The sequence below is a fragment of the Coffea arabica genome, chromosome 10e (assembly GCF_036785885.1).
Source record: "Coffea arabica cultivar ET-39 chromosome 10e, Coffea Arabica ET-39 HiFi, whole genome shotgun sequence".
Lineage (NCBI taxonomy): Eukaryota > Viridiplantae > Streptophyta > Magnoliopsida > Gentianales > Rubiaceae > Coffea > Coffea arabica.
In genome coordinates this window covers 613,211-632,362 of record NC_092328.1, presented here as the reverse complement: position 1 = coordinate 632,362, position 19,152 = coordinate 613,211, and the positions used below count along the sequence as shown (strand labels likewise).

The following is a 19,152-nucleotide window of genomic DNA, read 5'->3' as shown; positions in this document are numbered from 1 at the left end:
AAATAACTAAATAATTGGGATGAAAGAGTACTGCTGACCAACTATTGGGACTGCTGCAACTGCGCGGTCTATTTTTTTAGCGCATTACCTTACCAGCGCTCGATTGAAATCCATCATCATCATCATTATGTGCTATGCAATTTTAGTGCATACTCCTTCCCACAGACGCAAGCTCCCTGATTCTTGCCACTTTAGAATCACAGAATTGGTTCGAAAAAAAAAAGGCATTTCAATTTTTGGAATGTGTTTATGGTTAAGGTTTCATTTGATAAAATTGAATTTAAATTCTGAAGTTTGAATTCTTTTTGCTCGAAACTAGAAATTTCTTTTCGCTCGTTTTTTTTATGTTTATTAACTATCCCCCCGCCCCTCCCACCCCCAAAAAAAAAAAACAAAAAAATACTTTCTGTGGGTGTGGGTTCCTCGAACGTTGAAGCGGAAACTCGTACAATCATAGGAAGCTTGGTTTTTGCTACTCTATCAGCCCAGAGAATATAAACTTTTCTCTCTCTCTTTTTTTTTTTTATCGCCCTCTTTTGTTTGGGGTCAAGCGTAAACTCTAACGTTGGGGAGTGTTTATGCCAAGGTGAGGAGCCATGGATTTGTTCACAGTTGGGAATGTGGGCCTTTAATGAATTGAACCATTTGGTAGACTACCGACCAACAACAGCAATGTCAATGATGCCCAAAATGTCATTTTCCAAGAGATCGTCATTCGTCATCCCTCGTCGATTTTACCTTATCCAAAACAATGGTACCAGCCCCCACTCCAAGTCCGCCGTACCCCTCAGACCTCCGGTATTCCAACGTGTCAAAGGACGGGTATCACAATGACAGGGCAGCTGATGGCGGAACTCAAAGAATTAGTGGATGAGATGCAAATGGGATGACAAGGCAAACCCCACCATCCGACGCGGCGTTCGTGGCGAAATGAAACATAAGGAAGGAGTCACACAGGGATCTGCCGGACTAAAACAACAAGTTACTGTGATATAAACCAACCGAATTCAAACATATCCCCTTCGGCTTCAACGAGGAAACCTAATCCACTTTTTTGACGAGTCATTCTGCTCTTTTGGATAGGTTTGAAGTCCACTTCCCACATACATAATAGTTAGCAACACCGCTACCACGACTCTTCTCAAATTGCCCTCACGACAATATTATGACTCTCAAAGAATCGTTTGCAACATACGTTTCAGCGATTAATTGTTGACTACACAAAATTCAATATGGGTACACCACACCACACCACACACAAGCAGCATCCAGAAAGCCCTTGAAAACATGTTTGATTGAGGTTACCGATCAATAGAGACATTCCCCCTGAGTGCTTGCTTGTATTTGTATACACACCCACGAAGCAGAAGACACCACAACCACAGAGTGCTTGAACAAAGCTTTCAGAAGTAGCTCCCTCTTTCAAACTCCAAACAAACTTAGAAATTCTTTCCATATTCATATAAAGCATTTGACAAAACACATATGACCCTTGTACACCTTGTTGTAAATGGAGGAGGAGCGCGTCAATTAGGGTGAGCAGGCAGCGAAACACTGCTCAACCTCTTTCAACACCCAACATCCACAAACAGATGTAACAAAACCAACCAAAATTTCACGCCATGCCAAGTATCAGTTCCACAACCACTACTATCACAAAGCAAAATATTATTACTGGTCTACGTGGCAAAAATTTTTCTTTCTTTTTCCTTTCTGTCTGTGGGTGAGTGGTTCTGTGAAATGAATTATAGGAGTAGTATTTAATTTCTCTCACTGATAGCGGAAAAGATGGCCCATCATCCAAGCAGTTCCCGCCTAATAATAGAGTATCTATCGGTATCTGGCCAGAACGTTAAGACGACGACATACAACATTTCTTCTAGCCATTAGAACTTCTCTCGCATTGACTAAAAAAGAACCACAGGCTAGTCCCAGTAGAAACTTAAAAAAAAAGTTATCCAGCTACACTTTCACAGCAGGTGTAACTGCAACTACAGACAATCAAATACAGGGGGTGGTAAGACAAGCATATTGCATAGGTCGATATACCATACCAGAATCAAATCAATGCAGAGTTCCAAGACACTCAGGTTGTCATGGCCGAAATGAGCCGCATCAGATTAAACATCAAAATTACACTTCCATAGAAGGATGTTTTCTGGAGTTGAAGCAAGAAGACCTGTAAGAACACAAAAATTAGCAGGAAGAAAAAGAAAAAAAATAGAAAGGGGGGAGGGGGGGGGGAAGAGCAGCGAGAACTTCTCAAAAAGAAGTAATGTCTAGGGTCCACAACCTTCCCAAACAGCATCTGGATTCATTCATTTTCTTGGGAGATGAGACTTCACAGATTCTACAACCACCTGTTCAATTAAAAAATCTATCATTAAATAGCAATCCTGAACAAGATAATAATATGGAGAAATTTTCAATTATCACTCTAACAGCTGAAATTTTAAATTTTCAACTTTTTTTTTTTTGTTTTAAAATAAAGAATATGCCATTACTATAAGTTTTATCCTAAACTGAAACATAAGGATGCGTCATACTGCTACAGAAGATGAATACAGAATAGCAAGGACCACGATAGCAGGTTTAAGCAGGAAAGCACTACTCAGATCCCCAAATCTTTACCAATTCACAAGATGCCCAAGATAGAGGACACACATAGAGTGGCACATAGTTCCATTATGCGGGATCAAAACTTTAGAAAGGAAAACAATTCTTGAACCAGTGGAAACAGTACTTCCAATTGATCAGTGGAAAAGATAACCTCAAAGGGCTCCATACTGGTTATATCCCATCAATAAGAAGAAAGTAGAAGTGACAATTCAGATGAGCAGAATAATCAGGTGCTTGATAAAGAAAAACATAGCCATGAAAATAATCTATATGTCCTTTTTCCATAACGTTCTAGTACTCTTACCCTCCCATCATAAGATAATGACGCAAATATCCACGGCTGTCGAGAACTCCAAGCGAGGCCTGAGATTTACTTGATGAGCTAATTTCAGTTCAATTAAGTTCCATAAAGTCAGAGATTGCAACAGTTACCATAGACGCTGTCTTCATAGTCAGTGTATGAATTAAGCAATGGATCCACCTGCCTAGTTGGTGACTCCAAGCTGGCAAAACAACAAAGACAGGTGAAACCAGTATAAAACAAAAATAATATGCCAAATAATAAAATTCAGAGGAACGAAATAAGAAAATCACCTTTCAGATGTTAAATGATCTCCGTTAGGAGGAGAAGCAAGCCACAAGTTCACAGCTGAATCAGTTCCAGCACTCTACAAAAGTTAGCATATGTCAAAACACACTTTATAACACACACTCTCAAATACAGAGTGAGGGAGAGAGGGGAAGAGAGAGAGAGAGAGAGAGAGAACCAGAATCAAGCCTTCAATCTCAGGATTACACTTAACAGTCCATGTCCTGTTGAAAACAGCATTATCTTAACTAGAGGAAAAATTTTGACAAAGATGACCCCAAACCACAATTGATAACATGCAATCAGCCAACAAGTTATAATAAATCTAGAATGCGAAAGACAATAAAATTAAGAGCTTCAGCAACAAGACACAAAAATGATACTTTTATTAAAGATATAAATGATTAAAGATGCTGCACATCTACAAATGCAAGACAAAAACATAAACTTGCTTCAGTTTTCACAAGGAATACCAGTGTGCATGTCCAGGGAGCTCCAGGAATGGAAAATTCAACATCCGTGTGTCCCATATGTGTATACCAAACTCATCATCAGCAGTTACCTGTTAGAATCAATCAGACCCTATAAGCTCATCTTTGAACAACAAGCAAATCAACACAGGATTGCCAAAGGAGATTTTTTGAAAATTTTGTGAAGCAAAGAGAGTTAATATTCTATTCAGATTTCCAAGACATCCTATAAATATGATTAGCGTAAAAGGATGGTGAATGACAGAAATGTTAATCCGTTATATACACCACAAAATCAACTTCATACAGCTCATTAATTAATTTAAGTGTGCTTCAGAAATGATCTCAGCTTTTAGTATAATTAGCATATCAATACTTTCACCAATATAGTGCCACATTGATCTGCTCCTAAATGGTTGCAATGGAAGATATTCTTCAGATAAACCTAATAAAAATCCTACTTCCTCATTCTGCACCTTTCTTACAGATATTCATGTCCAACCTTGTGGTGTGGGCCCTCAAAGTGGCAGGAAAAATTTTAAAGAGTTGCTTTATCTGATTATGCGGTCCATGCCTCATTGCACTCAAGAAACAATGTTGCTTTCAATAAGATATCTAAGGTATGTCTAGAACAGCCTAAAGAAATAAGGTGAAACTCTTTTTTTCTTTAAATGTAATCTGCAAATCCACCTCTAAAGGATTTCCTTTATGATAAAACACCATAAAAAACATTCCCATCATTGTAGAGTCCGCAGCCTTATCTGTGCAAGCAAAAAGATCTTTTGATGTAAGTAATCTGAATATTGCACATCGTCAAATATTAACAGATAGGATACAGTTTAATTATTGGGGAGTATAACTAAGCAGATGATAGAATATAACTTGCAAATGCTACATTTATTTTTCACTCACACAAAAGGGAATATAACTTGCAAATGCTACATTTATTTTTCACTCGCACAAAAGCTCTTCCAACACAAGCAAGTAAAAACTCTCTAACTGTAACAACCATTCTGTAGATCAACACTTACAAGTGTATATTTCTTCTTCATGTCATAGTCAAGATTACGGACATGTGCATGCTCAATTGAATTTGTCTTCCTGCAAATACAAAAATCGGGAATCAGACATACAGTAGAGCCTTGAACTTTACAGGATTAATTTGTCACAATGCAAAACCCACATCGATTAAGAACATATAAACCAATGGAGAATTAAATATATTTTATCAAACCAACAGAACATACGTCATGCTTCGCAGATCCCAAAACTGGATAGATGAATCACAGGTTATGGCCACAGCATTAACATCATGTGGATCCCATGCTCCACCAGATAGATAGTGAAGCATCCCAGCGGATTCTTTAGTTTGAACCTAGATTTTGCAGCAAGACCTGAATATGAATTAGTCCAACAAATCAGAAGCAACAATGCCACAGTTTCATATTTATGGGCCATACAGAAGCAATATTAAGAACGCACAAGGAGAGACATGAGAGAAAAATGAGCATCCTACATAGTGACACCTAACATAAAGCAATATATGAACATCAATGGTAATAATGAATGGAGAATCACACTACGACTGATATATTACATGATAATAAACTATCTTAAAGATGTATACAATGGTAATAATCAATGGGGAAATCTAATTCCAGAGGCTTTAATCGCTGAGAATCCCAGTTGTACAAATCCTTGTCCCTATAACCAAAATGGTTAACTCAAAATGGAGAACCACACTGCTACTGATATATTACATGATAATAAACTATCTTAAAGATGTATACACAGGGAACAGTGTACACGGGAAACAGAATTGCTAAATTTTCAGAAGGCGTAGTAATGACATGAACGCGTCGTGTTTGTCTCAATGTGATGAAGCAAACAATTCGATACAATGCATACCTACAAGTACACCAAACAAGAAGGAATAAAGGCCAGGAAAAACTCTTAACTATCCATTATGAAGCAAATAAATGTAAACAAAACTCTTGATCTGCAGTAGACAAAGCACATTCTCAGAAGCCTATTTAAGTAACTTATGATATACTAAAATAGTCTTCTATTGACCTCCTATGGCTAATCTTCAAAAATATATAAGTCAAGAAACAACTATGAAACCATCCAGCTCAGTTAAAGGCACTCAAGTAATTAAGATATTAAGGTCAATGTATGTAGAATAACTACTCAGTCAATCATGACGTGCTAATCATAAATGTATCAATTATACGTAGAAATGTTCTCTATCTAGTCCTTCCCGCATTTGATACAAATTTACATCCAATAGCTGACAAAGTGAATGATCTAGTTGTATGTAAAAAGAAAAAACTTTCTGGAAAAAGAATTCAGCTGATAGCACACAGTAAACAAAGGACAAGGCCATAGCTTTATGTACTGAAGTATCATGACGTGCACGTGATGTGCATTATGCAACCCATGTAGTATTCTGTTCACCGTACCTGTGCAGTCTTCTTTGAAGTGTCTAGGCTCCACAGTAAAAGATTCTGCTCGTCGATACTAATCAACTTGTCATGCCTTCCAGTTGGCCACCAAAGCACACTGCCAAGTGTAGCCAATTAATATCATGAGTTGCAAACCCAGGCAGTGGACCTATGTTTCTTCTTGATTAGACGAATTCTTGGTCCATTTTAGGGAAGGCATGTTCTTGTAGCTAATGAGAATGTCAATATGAAGACGGAATCATCATAAGAAAAGGGGGGGGGGAAGAAACTAATACACCTAGAAATTTGGGAATACAATTGTGAAAATTAAAAAATTTTCCTTCTCTACTCCCTCAGTATGCCTCCACTTCCTCCCACTCGTATACCGGCATATATAAAATGCAGCTAGCAGGTTCCAGCACAGGTTATGAAATGAAAGAAACAATGATCAAGGACGAAAAATAAAGGCTCTGAGTAGCTGGTAAAACCCAAAATTTAATTAAAAAATAAATTACACCTATAGTAATCAATCAGTTTCATAGTTCATGAAAATGAATAGAATAGCGTGAAAAGAATAAAGTCCTGCAATCCAGAACTAATAATCAATTCAAAACCATTTTTTTATTAATTTGAGGAAAAAGAAAGAAATAAAATCCAAAATAAATCATTTTTATTATTTTAATTTTTTACTCCACAAAATAAATCTAAAATGTCAGCTTATTTATTCAGTGAAGAATTTGCAATGAAATGATAAATACAACCTTCTAATCTTGGAATCATGTCCATCAAGAGAGGCGATTCGCTCCAATTGAGGGGAATTCAGTTGGCCATACAGCTCAGGGATTTGCCAAACTGCCGCCCCATACGACTCACCTTCACAACCCCAAAGGGGGGGGGGGGGGGGGGGGAAAGAGTGTTAAAAGAAGTAATTATTCACCGGCATGTTAGGAGGACAAAATAGCCAACAATTTTCGTTTAAAATAATAATAATAATAGCAACAATAAAAGATGGAGAGAGCAGAAAATGTTAGTAGTAGTTACCAGAAGAAAAGACGGTAGAGAAAATGCGCTGATCAAAAGGGCAAGAAGCGAGGTCCCAGATCTCATTTGGGTGTGAAAACAAACCCTCGCAAATCAATTCATTACCATCCGAAGAAAGCCTAATGAGATGCACCTACGAGAGCAGGGCATCACAATTTTTGAAACTGCGTCTCCAGTAAGAAAATACATTTGGAATGAAAAGCAATTAGGAGTAGTTTCTCCAACCTCATTTTCTTCTTTGAGACTGAGAGTGGCAGCGAGGAAGGAGGTGTGGTCGGTGTCTGCTTTGACGTCGGAAATGCATCTCGCCTGCGAATTTTGCCAATTTATGTTTTTACCAAACACAAGAGAACACAACAAATTAATACTCACTAGTAAAATAAGATAGAAGACAAGGAAGATGGAGGAAGAGGAAGAAAAGGAAGAAGAAGAAGAAGAAGAAGGAAGAATGGGGTATTAAAAAGGGGAGGGGATGACCACCTGATATTTGAGACCATAGCCGATTCCCGTCGATCCTCCCTGCATTGCTTTTCCCGATCGATCCACCTATAGATAACAGCTCTTTGGCTTTTTAGATCCGATCTGCCTTTCCCTCTTTCACTTTCAGGGGCCTCCTCCTAGTCCCAGTCCTTCCTGCCTCCAACTCGAACCGCGGCAAATAATTTCAATGAGGAAAGCACCCTTCACTGGCCTCCTTTTTTATTTTTTCAACTGGAATAATGTAGCAGTAGTATAGACTACTATTCCCTATATCGTACTGTACTATTATTAAATTGATTTACTGCACTGTTATCCGGTCACAGAGGGCTAAAACTTAAAAAAGGGGGAAAAGGTACCAGCTGCTAAATCCAACCTCTGAGTGATGCGGTGGATTGCAATTGTGCATGCGTCCAACTGATCGCATCAACTACTCAATACCAACAAATTTACTATGATATAAAACTACTCTATCAATTAATTCAATCAAAGTCAAAATATGAAAATTTACTGTCCGAGAGCTCAAACACATACAAGGCTTTCGTTTCTTATTACCGTACCCGATGAATCAATGCTCGAGCAATTGTAATACGTACGAGAAAATCTCTCATCTTGTGAATTTCTAAAGATTTTTTTGTCACAGAGGTTTGTTTGGATTGTGTTTTATTTGGAATATTTTTACTGTAACACTTTTTGTGATGTGATGTGTATGAGATAAAAAGGTAATTGGAAAGATAAAAAGGTGTATTGGAAATTGTAATGATGATGTAAGTAGATAAAATTGGGGAAATAAAACACAATCCAAACAAACCCATTAATAATAATTAATTGTGGGATGCCCACTCCTGCAATATCATCCGCTCCGCTTGCAAGTCTCCCGTCAAATTTGGCGTCACGTCTGTAGCGTTTTTCTGAGGGGATGGATGAAGACACGCAAGGACGACAATTCGATTCAGTAATAAGTTTTCCTTTTTAAGGCAACTTATTTTGTCTTGTTACAAAAAATAAAATAAAATAAAATTGCTTGACCATGCAATGCATTGAGGAGAAACCATTGATTTCAATTAAAACTTGCCCAACATTCATCATTTAGGCGAGATGAGCAAGAGACCTCTAAGAAATTCATAAACAGATTAGCCAGCCTGCCTCTATCTCCCGGCACCTGCTTCGTTTGATAATGGGTTTAGGTCAACTCACAGCCCAAGCCCTTTCGTGAAAAACGACCATTATGCATGAATAAATATGATGAAGAAAGAAATAGCTTTCCCTCAGAAATTAAGTAAACCAAAAACACAAAAGTATGTTTGGTAAAACAGACAGACTGGCCACACTGGCTTTAGTGGGAGGAGGGGGGGTCTTTATTCCTTAGTAGCAGCTAAGCTGCATAGGCTAGTCAAGTTCCACATCGATGTCTGAGGGGATTTGGAGTTAAGATATTAGTCTCCTCAGGAACCACACCACATAAGTTATCGGCTTTTGTGAAGGAAATGATTCACCAAGGTCCCGCAACTTGATGGATGGATCATGGATACCAGACTTGTTGATTCATGGATATGTTGATTTACCGAAGAATACAGCAGCAGAGTTGAGAAGGGTAAAATCGCTGAATTCAATCACTAGAGTTTCACTCCTCAAGTTGGTTGCGTAGCACTTCTATGTCGCAATTCCACATAACCACAAGAAGAATGATAATTAATATATATGATCCCTCAAATTTTAATCTACACTTGCCTACTTTTGATGCACATTACTAGTGAATCAGTACAAATTAAGGCTTCCAGATCCAAGGATCCATCCAGAAGGGAAAAATGAACCCCCCAAAAATAAAAAATGAAAAAAAAAAAAAGGCAAATTCAATTCTCTTGGTACGTCTAATTATGCCTCCGGGCCCCTTGCCGTGCTAATTGCAGAAGAGAGCACGACGACATTCATAAACATCTTTGCGATGAAATTTTCATCGTCGTTTGCTTCCTAATATACTTTGCAGCATGCTCATCTCCGCGTATAAGATTCAACCACTCGCCTACTTGTCAGTAGCAAGTTACCCAGCCACTTTCATTCCTTGACCGCATGATTTGCGTCAACCGGACTTGTCTAGTTCCAATCTATCCTAAAATATGTTTACCTGCATTCACGCAGTCCTAACTCTGCCTTTGTTCATACAATTAGTTAAAAGCCCCAAGTTTCTTGTGAAAGCAATGCCACCCATTCCAAGCCCCGAGTACGATTTTCATCTCCCACGGAGCCCTTACAGGTTGAAACTCGATTAACCATAATGATGCAATCAGCTTTACTGGTGAAATCTTGCTCCATCTCACTCCATCAAAAGGGCCATAATATACATCAAATCATCTGCATAGTTCACGCAGATGGGCCTAGAGCTGCACCTTTGTCGAAGCCATTGTAGAAAGACTGAAAAGAGTGTCAGACAATAGATTAGCCAAAGAAAAGAACTTCTCCAGGAAGGTCAAAGATTTCATTCAATCGGAAAGCAACTCATCCAGCTCAGGGTTGTCCAAGAGAGACGCCTCATAATCTGAAGCCGTCCCATTTAGCAAAATATTTGTAGGAAGGTCATCTGGATCTTCATCACCATCACCATCAGAAACTTCCGGTTCATCATCCATATTTTCATCATCAGCTGCAGTATCAACATCTTCCTTTCTTACACCATTTTCCTTGCCAAATTTTCTTGAAAGTGAATCCACCTTTGCTTTTGCATCTGAATCTTCACATATACAGGAAGCGGGGTTTTCATGAAATTCACCCCTTCCTGGTCTCACCTCTTTGGGCTCCCCAATGAAACCTCGCTGAAACTTGCGAACTTTTGATTCAAATTCTTCCCAAGTCATGTTGTCTCGGTCCAAGAACAGCCTATACAATTTCTTGGCATTTGGCCGAATGGTAGGTTTATGTCCAAAATACCTCCTACAATAACAATAAAATAACATAAAATAAAGATTACCAACATTTAGATGCTATCAAGACTCTAGAGTTTTTTCATAGAACAGTAGAGGCTAGATACCTTCGTCCCGCTAAAATTTTTGCCATGTTACCATTATTATTGGTAACAAATACATCACTTTCATCACAAACAATGAAATCTAATGCAGCCATGCGAGAAGAAAATGCAGAAAATGATTCCAACTCTTCCTTGCTAGCAAGACTCTCTTTTGAATGGAAATTTGGGAAGAGTGCCTTCAGTGGAGCCAATGTCTCTTCACCCCCATATACTTCACCTGATGCCACATAGATGTGAACATCACTACCATATCCAAGTGCTTTCAGCATCAAGCCTACTTCTTCAGGAGTAAGGGGACACCTTCCTTGCCTCCTTACTTTATCTGGGTTGCTAGTCTGGAAATAACCAATAAAGATCTGAATTAACTAAAACATGATACAAGAATGGCCTTTTGGTCCTAACATTGCATCTTGCCATCTTTTTAACATAAAACTCATCTTATCAAGCTATCTAATGGAAAAGAAGATTCACGTGAATCAGGTCAAACGACAATATGAAATTCATATCACCAATCGCCCATAGCTGATTGTCAGGTATTATGCCTTGAATTATTCGTGCATTGAAATTTAACAAGTAACCAAATATGATGCCTAACCCAAGAGGTAAACAGTGTTGTGGCTCCAAAAGGATCTGTAAATAAAGAAAGAATGATATTCGAAGCCTTACATGTAAGGTCTTCCACCTCTTCCGTATTTTACCAAGCTCCGTCCTCTCCTTCTCTCCCCCACCATAATAACATCCCGAGAATGCAAGCATATCGGGTTCAAACCTGTAATGTTACATATTTTTGAGGATGATAATGGTTAGACCTCGTCATCCAAATCAGAATATCATCATGCTTTGCTTAAAGAATTAGAAAAGAAGTTTCTATCCATTCTCTCCAAATTTGTTGAAAAACAATATAGAACAAGATAACGACAACCCCTGAACAAATTATAACATATGAAGCGATCAAGTTCTCCTAAGGTACATGCAACTCCGGCCAATTCAAGTGGATACTGGAGAACAAAATCCACATGCATCCCAGTTTTTCCAGTAGCATAGATACATGCTCACCAAAATGGACTCCATCAGAAAGATCAAAACAATCTCTAGGGACCAAGAATAGAACATATAATTAGTTAAAAGTCAAATACGTGACTCATACATCAGCATATAATCAAAATTTGGAACATCTAGACTACCTTAGATGAAGGGCGATAAAGTGCTTGCTCCTCATCCGCATTCTTTGAACCAATTTCTCACCCATGGTAATTATGGGGTTGGTGAACCTCAGAGCATGATAATTGACTCTACATCTAAGCTTTTGAAAATCTGTTTCCAGCCGATTTGAAAGTCTATAGTCAAACTTGTTTAGCTGGATAGCCTGTTACAAGGATTCAAATTCATTTAACATGTTTCCTAGAAAAAGAGAAGAAAAAAAAGGAATATAACAGCCAACAAAGACCAACTTAAGAAAGCCTAAATCAAGGAACTCAAAATGCAACGAAGAGACATTTTCATTGCTGCAGTGGTCAACCTTGATATCAAGAGCTCTACACATACATCACATGTATATTGGACTTGTAAACAACTTATTACTCCAAGAGAAGTGGTATCAGGGAGGGAAGAATGAACTTGCATGGAGGTTTTCTCATATGAAGAATATCAAGTTGACTGAGCAAGTAGTAGTTAACTTAAAAAAAATCCCACAATAATGTTGCTAGAACTGAAAGAAATATCCTATTGAGCCATCTGGTAGCTTGCATAAAATGGGATATACTTATTCTTGACTGGAGCAAATTAAAGGGAAATGGAGAACAAATCTCAAACAAACGCAACATGCTACAACTTGACGACCTCATTGGGTTTATGTTCACAAAATGCTTAAGCATCAAGACACACTCCAACAACAGTAATTAAGGAATCATATTCCAGGGCAGTATATATACACAAAATAGAAGTTAGAATCTCCAGTTTAAAGGCTCACCTGCTTTTTTGAAAGAACAGGTAAGACACGAGTAATATAACATCTTTCATTGCACTTTCTTGGGACTCGCATGCTGTGTGGAATCCATTGGTGTCCTCTCCTTAATGGAAGCTCTTTAATAATTCTAACATCTTTTGCTAGATATGATATAAACCAATCAACATTAAATATCTCTGAAAAGTTACTGCAATAGGACAAAGAAGCAAAGGAATTTATCAAATTTCATTTCATTCTGTTAAAATTTTAAAGAGCTGATCAGATCTACAGCATTTATATCCAGACCAGAAGCCTGTCAAAGATGTAGAAAGAAATACCAGATGCAAAACTCTAGCAGGAAAGCATTTGTGAACTAACCTCGAATCCTTCCAAAAGGATTTCTTATCTAGCTTTGGAACGACAAGGGTGGCATTCAAAATACGAGCAGCAACAACAGCATCAGTTATCTGACAAAGACAAGCAAGAAGAATCAGCATTTCAATGCAAATATATATGCCTTGAGATTAAATCAGCATTTCAACATGGTTGCAGCAGGACTATGGACTAATGACTAATACAGAAAATCTTTACAGTATCCATGATTCTTGATCACAAAATATGATGGAGGTCATATCCAAATTAATTTGAATGGCGGCATAGGCGAAAGCCCCCTGAAGTTGATCTTCTATTTTGGTAGTCAGTTTTCCATCACCTGCTGACCAGCTACTTCTATCGTTTCTCTCAGAAAATGAAGTACAATAGATGAAATAGGCCGCAGAAAAAGCAATTGTCAGGAAGAGAACAACAACATTAACGGCTTTCTTAACTCTTTCACTACTGCTTACCAAAACGTTATAGACATACATCCAACAAAAAGGAATAACAGCAATAAATACATGCTTAATTGGGTTCAAACATTAAATGGGAATTCAAAATTAAAATGCAGTCAGCACATGTCAAGAGCCCATTTGCCTAAAGCCCTGCTAATACTTCCCACACATAGCTACTGCAAATTAGAACACAAACTCCGAATATCAGAAAACATTACCCCAGTTCTCTGTTGATTAAGACCCCCACTGGTTGCGACCAACAAATAGCGGTTGGGACGCGTGATAGCTTCTGCTTCTGCAGTAGTAATAATCAAAATCCGTAGTCAATAAAATCCAAAAAAAAAGGTCTCAGATATCCAGCGAAATATATATTTTTTATTGTCCCAGATCAACCAACTGAAGGGAAACGTGCATTCCCAGTTACTAGGCTTACAAAATGAATGAATGTAAAAATGGTATTGAATCCGAGTAGAAGCATACGCACTTGGAAATTTGCTGCTGGCATCACTACAACCATGATAGAATTTGGCATTTGTCGAAGTCCAAAGATCACGATGATAGGCTCCTCGAGCGGGCTACATCTCCAATAGCCAACAAAGCATCGCATTCGTCATAATATTATTCGGATCCGCAAAATTTTTAAAAAGAAGCTGGAAAACCAAAGCAAAAGAGATCAAAAGAAGAACCCTAACCGGCACACGAAATTTCGGAACTCCCTTCCCTTCGTCCTTAGTTCTATCCTTATTCCTAGTCTCCGTCTCCGTCTAGAACAAACAAACAAACTGATTGTTATCAAATCCTGCATTACATAAAACTCTCACAGATACCTATGGCATGCGTCTCAGAGCAATAGAAATGAGGGGGCAGAGCAAGAGAGAGAGAGTGATAGTTGAAGAGATTACCGAAGAACGGTGGCGGGGCAGGCGGAGGGGACCATTTCCATCAGTCGGGGAAGGGGCGAGTAGCGAGATCAAAACGAATAAGACAAGAAGAGCAGCGGAGATGACGGAAATGGCGGGGATTAAGAGCCGGCCACGATTTTTGTACTGGTACTGAAGCCGGCGTCGCTGGAAGGCCATGGGGGGCGGTTGCGGAGCTGAGCCGCCCACCCTCCGACGTTCTTAACACAGTGACCTAGGCGTTTTATTTCTTCTTTCTGCGTAAAACTAGTAGTAGTAAGCAGGCTAGCAGGAGCAGGAGAACGAGGCGGGAGAAGGGGTTTAGCGGGGGAGGGGGAACCGGGAACGCGGGGTTGCAATATCAATACAGGAAGAGGAGGAGGGTGGGATCCGGTAGTTTTTTTGCACAGGAACATCTGGGATAACGACAAACATTTTAATATTGTTGTGGATTGCATCGCCATCCCCTGTGCGCCTGTCTTATATGTACCTAAGTTTTTGTTTTTGTTTTGGTTTTTTTTTTTCAGCCCCCCTCTTTCCCTGCTGGTTTTTTACTGTGGGTGGGAAAGGATGGTCAATGATGATGGATGAGTAAAACTGTAAAAACTAATACAGCTGGCTTCTGGATAATTAATTCGGCGAAGTGGTTTCTATCTGTGGATGGGAAGGGTTGTCGATGATGATGATATGCACGAGTCAGTAAAACCACTACAGCTAGCTTTTGGATAAGTCTAGAACCTTAATTTGGTAAAGTGGGAATGAATTAGATGATGATTTGTGGATGAGTAAAACCGTAAAACCCACTGCAGCTGGCTTGGCTTTTGGATAATCTAGAACTTTGGCAAGGTGGGAAAGAATTGTTAGGCTCCGTTTGGAGATATGTCTGCCGAAAGAGGTGAATTTGTCATCAGGGTACGTTTGGTTGGATCAATAATATTGCAGCTTGTGGTTTCAGCACCTTTTATTTCCCGCTAATCGTCGCATATCTACATCTATTACTAATCCACGGAAACTAATTGCCATCAAACCAAATAGATACAACATGTACCCGTTGGATCTAAGAGAAAGTACAGTTGAATTAGGTACAATATGCACTTGTTGGATTTAAAAAAGTTTATTTAGCAAGATGCATATACAATCAATGTTCAGATAAAAAAATATATGAAGTATTCTTCGCGAGCTCAATAGCCTCATGAATTTGCAATACTCGAGTAACTACTCAAAATCACCTTTAGTACACCTTACCACAAGAATCCCACGTCGATCCTCGGGGGTTAAGGGTTAGGTTATTAGTTCCCTAGATGGCCTCAAGAGTTCCTGCTTTTGAGGTAAACACCTGTGATTCAGGGTTAGTAATTTAATTCTGATTTTTTCGTTGAAAAAGTAACTACTCAAAATCAATTCACTTGTAAATTCAAATAAATAAAATAAACTAATTTAAATTAGGTCAAATCGAGTTCGACTAAAACCTAAATTCGAGGTACTCGTAAATTGTTTAGTTAATTTAGCTCATAACAAGCATCAAAAACATTTTAAACTGTACAACATCCCATATAATTGTCTTCTAATTAAAGGTAGTTTATTGACTAAGCCAAAATAAAATATTACTATTTTGAACATTTCATAAGTGATAATAAGTTATTGATGTATAATGATGAGTCGTTGGGTTGGGTTAGGTGGTAGAGGAAGATGGATTGTGAGTGAGTCTTGCTTACAAAAAAAAAAACGTACCAAAGTAATTTCGCCTTTCAATTCCTTTCTTGTAAATTGTGATTCTCAAATCAACAAAAATTATTTGTTTGGATTGTCCATTATTTGAATTTTTTTTCATATTATAAACGCATTTTAAATTATCTTTTTAATATTTTTCAACGAGTGTTTTTTTCACATGCATCGAGCATCACAAAATATAATACAATGAAGATAGTTTTAATTATAAGTGGCCAATGATAATTGATAGGGAACAAGATCCAATGCTTTCATTTCTATTCGATGATTCTTATAGTAGTATGCTACTGTCAAAAAATCGGTATAGATGCCTATTCTTACCGCTCATGCCTATTACCAAACGCCCATTTGGTTTTGGCATTTTTCGACGTAAAGTTCTCTCCATTTACAAGCCAACGGACCACCCTAGATGTGATGTGAGAAGAAAAGAAAACAAAAGAAAAAGAAGATCCCTGTTTTGTTTCGCAAGGATAGAGTCGTACGGATAGACGTCACACCTCCTCCTCCTCCTTCTCCTCCTCTCCTGAAACCGAATTTTAAGGGTGTGTTTGGATTGTATTTTTCGTTATTTTTTATAGAAAAATTACTGTGGCGATTTGATATATGTGAGGAAAAAAGGTGATAGAAAAATGTGATCACGAAAAATGATAATATTTTCCGACGAAAACAAGCAATCCAAACACACCCTTTGTGCCAGCTACTCACGTGTTGTGCACATGATTCCACATCCCGCGGCACGCGGGCCGGCGCCGGCTAAATTAACAACAGCCCCAGGCTCCGAGTCGAAACAAATGCAGGATGCATGTTGTTTAGCAAAATTGGAAACACATGTAGCGGCATTTATGATTTATTTATTGAGATGCACATTAAAACAGATTCAGGTATTAATTTTTATTCGACAAGAGTAATAAGTATTAATTTAAGAAAGTATTTAAATACTGAGATATACTAATAAATATGAGTGTTATACAGTACAACATCAACTCAAAATTCAATGATAAATCTAGAAGGTTATTGGGTCTTAAATTTCATACTAAAGTTATATTTGCGCTGGCTTACTGCTGGTAATGGCATGGCTCCCCGTTGAATTTGCCACAAGTGTTCATTGGACACTTCTTAAGAAATAATAGTGAGGGTGTGCATTTACATGATAGATAACATGTGACCTAAGTGTTTGTTTTTTTTTTTGCTGCAAGCATAACTTTTTTTATAACAAAATCTATCCCATTCTACATAGAAGGAGAGATCAAAGAGACCGTACAAGGGGTTGGGGAGCCTAAAGAGATTGTAGAAAGGATTAGCAGATATACATGCTCGACTAAACCAACGGGAGGGGTGCTTTGACACCTTTTTTGAATATTCTTTCACTGTTAATAGGATTTGAATTCCCAAAGTACAGTCCAAAGAGGGACTCAATCCCTTTTTGGTGTCCACTGACTCAAAGTCGGTGATTATTTAAATGTGTTAACGAGTGACTATTAGATATCTGCTAGAAAAATCTTTTAACTAGGCATAAATAGAATAAGAAGGAGGAGAAAAACTTGACTAGTACCCAAATAAGTAGGGGTTGTGGATGGGTGGGGTGGTTAAGCTAAGTAAAATTTCACTAAATAGTAAACACATGTAAAAATGGACCCTAGTAATTGATTAGGAAAGACAACCTCTGGTTCGGCAAGTGCTCCACTGCGTTTCATCGGTGTACTTTAGGCAATTCCCTATAATGTAAGTTCCCCTCCCCTCCCTTCCCTTTTTTTTTTGGGTTCATTCAATCCCATACTAGTGCTAGCGCACATGTTAAAAGGTGGATTATATTCTAGGTTTTTACCACAAGGAATAAAAGGTGAAAGGACATTCACATACATGTCGTCCTATTTCCGTAGAGAACTGAAGCTAATGGGTCATAAGTGCTTGTCACAACTAATCATCAGTCATGCCCCCATGATTTGGTGAGAAATCCTACAATGTGGTATACCATGTTGTGGTAAACCACATTGTAGAAACAAGAGTGTGATTTTTTTTTAACATAGATGATCCTCTGTTGCGTCTTATATTAAGAAAACATTAGAGAGCTAGAGAGAGACCGGGGGGGGGGGGGGGGGGGTAGTGACATGATGCGCATCCAGTAAAAAGGTTGGCGAAACCCCAACCAGACAAAAGAAAAAGAAACCCAAAAGAACATTCACTAAAGGAGAAGAAAAGAGACAAGCTGGATATGTGTGTAGTTAGCATGATTGGTTCCTCGTATCTTGCTTTAAAAGTGTCGGGACATTAAGAACTAAGCAAGGCATCCAACCATCATTCCAAAACCAATAAGCCATTCTCTCTTTTTTAAGGAACACGTACACTCCGGTACAGCATGGGGTTGTTATTTTACAGGTTTGTTATCTCGCGTCCACGATTCTGTTTCAAAAGTGTCGTAGAATTTCCAAGATCCAAAAGTTTATGACATTAAGAAACAGATTAAGTAAGGATTGATCATGGTAACATCGCAGTACAAAGTAGTCCAATTCTGCCATTGAGCGAAATCTTGAGCCATTTATATATTAGAGCCTCCCTGAGCTAGGGAAAAAGAAAAAAAAGAGTATTGCTTAAGTTTTTCTTTTAATCGCAAATAGTAGTGTTGTTAGACCCGGATCAGACCGGTAAGTTTGATCGGTCCAAAGCCCTCCGAAGTTGGAATCACCTATCGGTTGAAATGAATCCGGGACCGGGTTTTTGAACTGATTTGTAGTGCAAAACCATTTTGATAAAATATTAGTCAAAATCATAAAAATCAACTAAATTATTGACCCAATTTTCAAACTTTTTTTTTCTTGTTTTTCCTAAACATAATTTTTGAGTTACTTAAATTGTAATACTTTCATTTATGAATAGGAATGAGAAAACATCACCCACTTAGTGTAAATACCAAATCACTCGCTTTTCTCAATGATCTCTAAATCAAGATGTTTTCATCCCTATCATCTTATCAATTTAGTATAAGTGATTCCAACTTGCATTAATTTAGTTTTTCATATAGTTTTGGAGAATGGACATATTTTAGTTATGTATTTGCTTTTTTATATATAATTCTTAGGTGTATATTCGA

General features: G+C 38.1%; 2 protein-coding genes across 3 annotated transcripts; both read right to left on the bottom strand.

Annotated features, from left to right (window-relative positions):
• Nucleotides 1-1,731: 1,731 nt before the first annotated feature.
• On the bottom strand, nt 1,732-7,856 carry LOC113712866 (WD repeat-containing protein DWA2-like). 2 transcript variants are annotated; one of them, XM_072067685.1, is made up of 14 exons: nt 7,644-7,856; nt 7,389-7,472; nt 7,164-7,296; nt 6,884-6,995; nt 6,141-6,240; nt 4,926-5,053; nt 4,710-4,779; nt 3,682-3,770; nt 3,387-3,432; nt 3,214-3,287; nt 3,052-3,122; nt 2,924-2,982; nt 2,294-2,360; nt 1,732-2,179 (listed from the first exon to the last, which is right to left on the bottom strand). In XM_072067685.1, the coding sequence occupies exons 1-13, from the start codon at nt 7,686-7,688 to the stop codon at nt 2,319-2,321; spliced, it is 1,053 nt and encodes a 350-aa protein (XP_071923786.1). In that variant the 5' UTR covers nt 7,689-7,856; the 3' UTR covers nt 1,732-2,179; nt 2,294-2,318. The 2 variants fall into 2 exon arrangements, with proteins under 2 accessions (XP_071923786.1, XP_071923787.1); XM_072067686.1 differs by having other exon boundaries at nt 1,927-2,158.
• A 1,455-nt stretch (nt 7,857-9,311) lies between these two features.
• On the bottom strand, nt 9,312-14,798 carry LOC113722490 (O-fucosyltransferase 16-like). Its single transcript, XM_072067493.1, has 10 exons — nt 14,340-14,798; nt 14,130-14,201; nt 13,922-14,012; nt 13,656-13,732; nt 12,986-13,074; nt 12,632-12,815; nt 11,847-12,028; nt 11,329-11,431; nt 10,666-10,997; nt 9,312-10,568 (listed from the first exon to the last, which is right to left on the bottom strand). Exons 1-10 carry the CDS (start codon nt 14,514-14,516, stop codon nt 10,121-10,123), a joined length of 1,755 nt encoding a protein of 584 aa, XP_071923594.1. The 5' UTR covers nt 14,517-14,798; the 3' UTR covers nt 9,312-10,120.
• Nucleotides 14,799-19,152: the final 4,354 nt, after the last annotated feature.

Excerpts from the sequence above, each read along its gene's own strand:
- LOC113712866 (XM_072067685.1), bottom strand. The coding sequence starts at position 7,688 with ATGCAGGGAGGATCGACGGGAATCGGCTATGGTCTCAAATATCAG. Across the intron at positions 4,780-4,925 it reads TGGGATCTGCGAAGCATGAC|GAAGACAAATTCAATTGAGC; the intron begins GTATGTTCTGTT and ends TTGTATTTGCAG. Across the intron at positions 2,361-2,923 it reads CATTATCTTATGATGGGAGG|GTGGTTGTAGAATCTGTGAA; the intron begins GTAAGAGTACTA and ends TTAATTGAACAG.
- LOC113722490 (XM_072067493.1), bottom strand. The coding sequence starts at position 14,516 with ATGGCCTTCCAGCGACGCCGGCTTCAGTACCAGTACAAAAATCGTGGC. Across the intron at positions 14,202-14,339 it reads TGCCCCGCCACCGTTCTTCG|ACGGAGACGGAGACTAGGAA; the intron begins GTAATCTCTTCA and ends TGTTTGTTCTAG. Across the intron at positions 14,013-14,129 it reads TTCCGAAATTTCGTGTGCCG|CCCGCTCGAGGAGCCTATCA; the intron begins GTTAGGGTTCTT and ends TTGGAGATGTAG.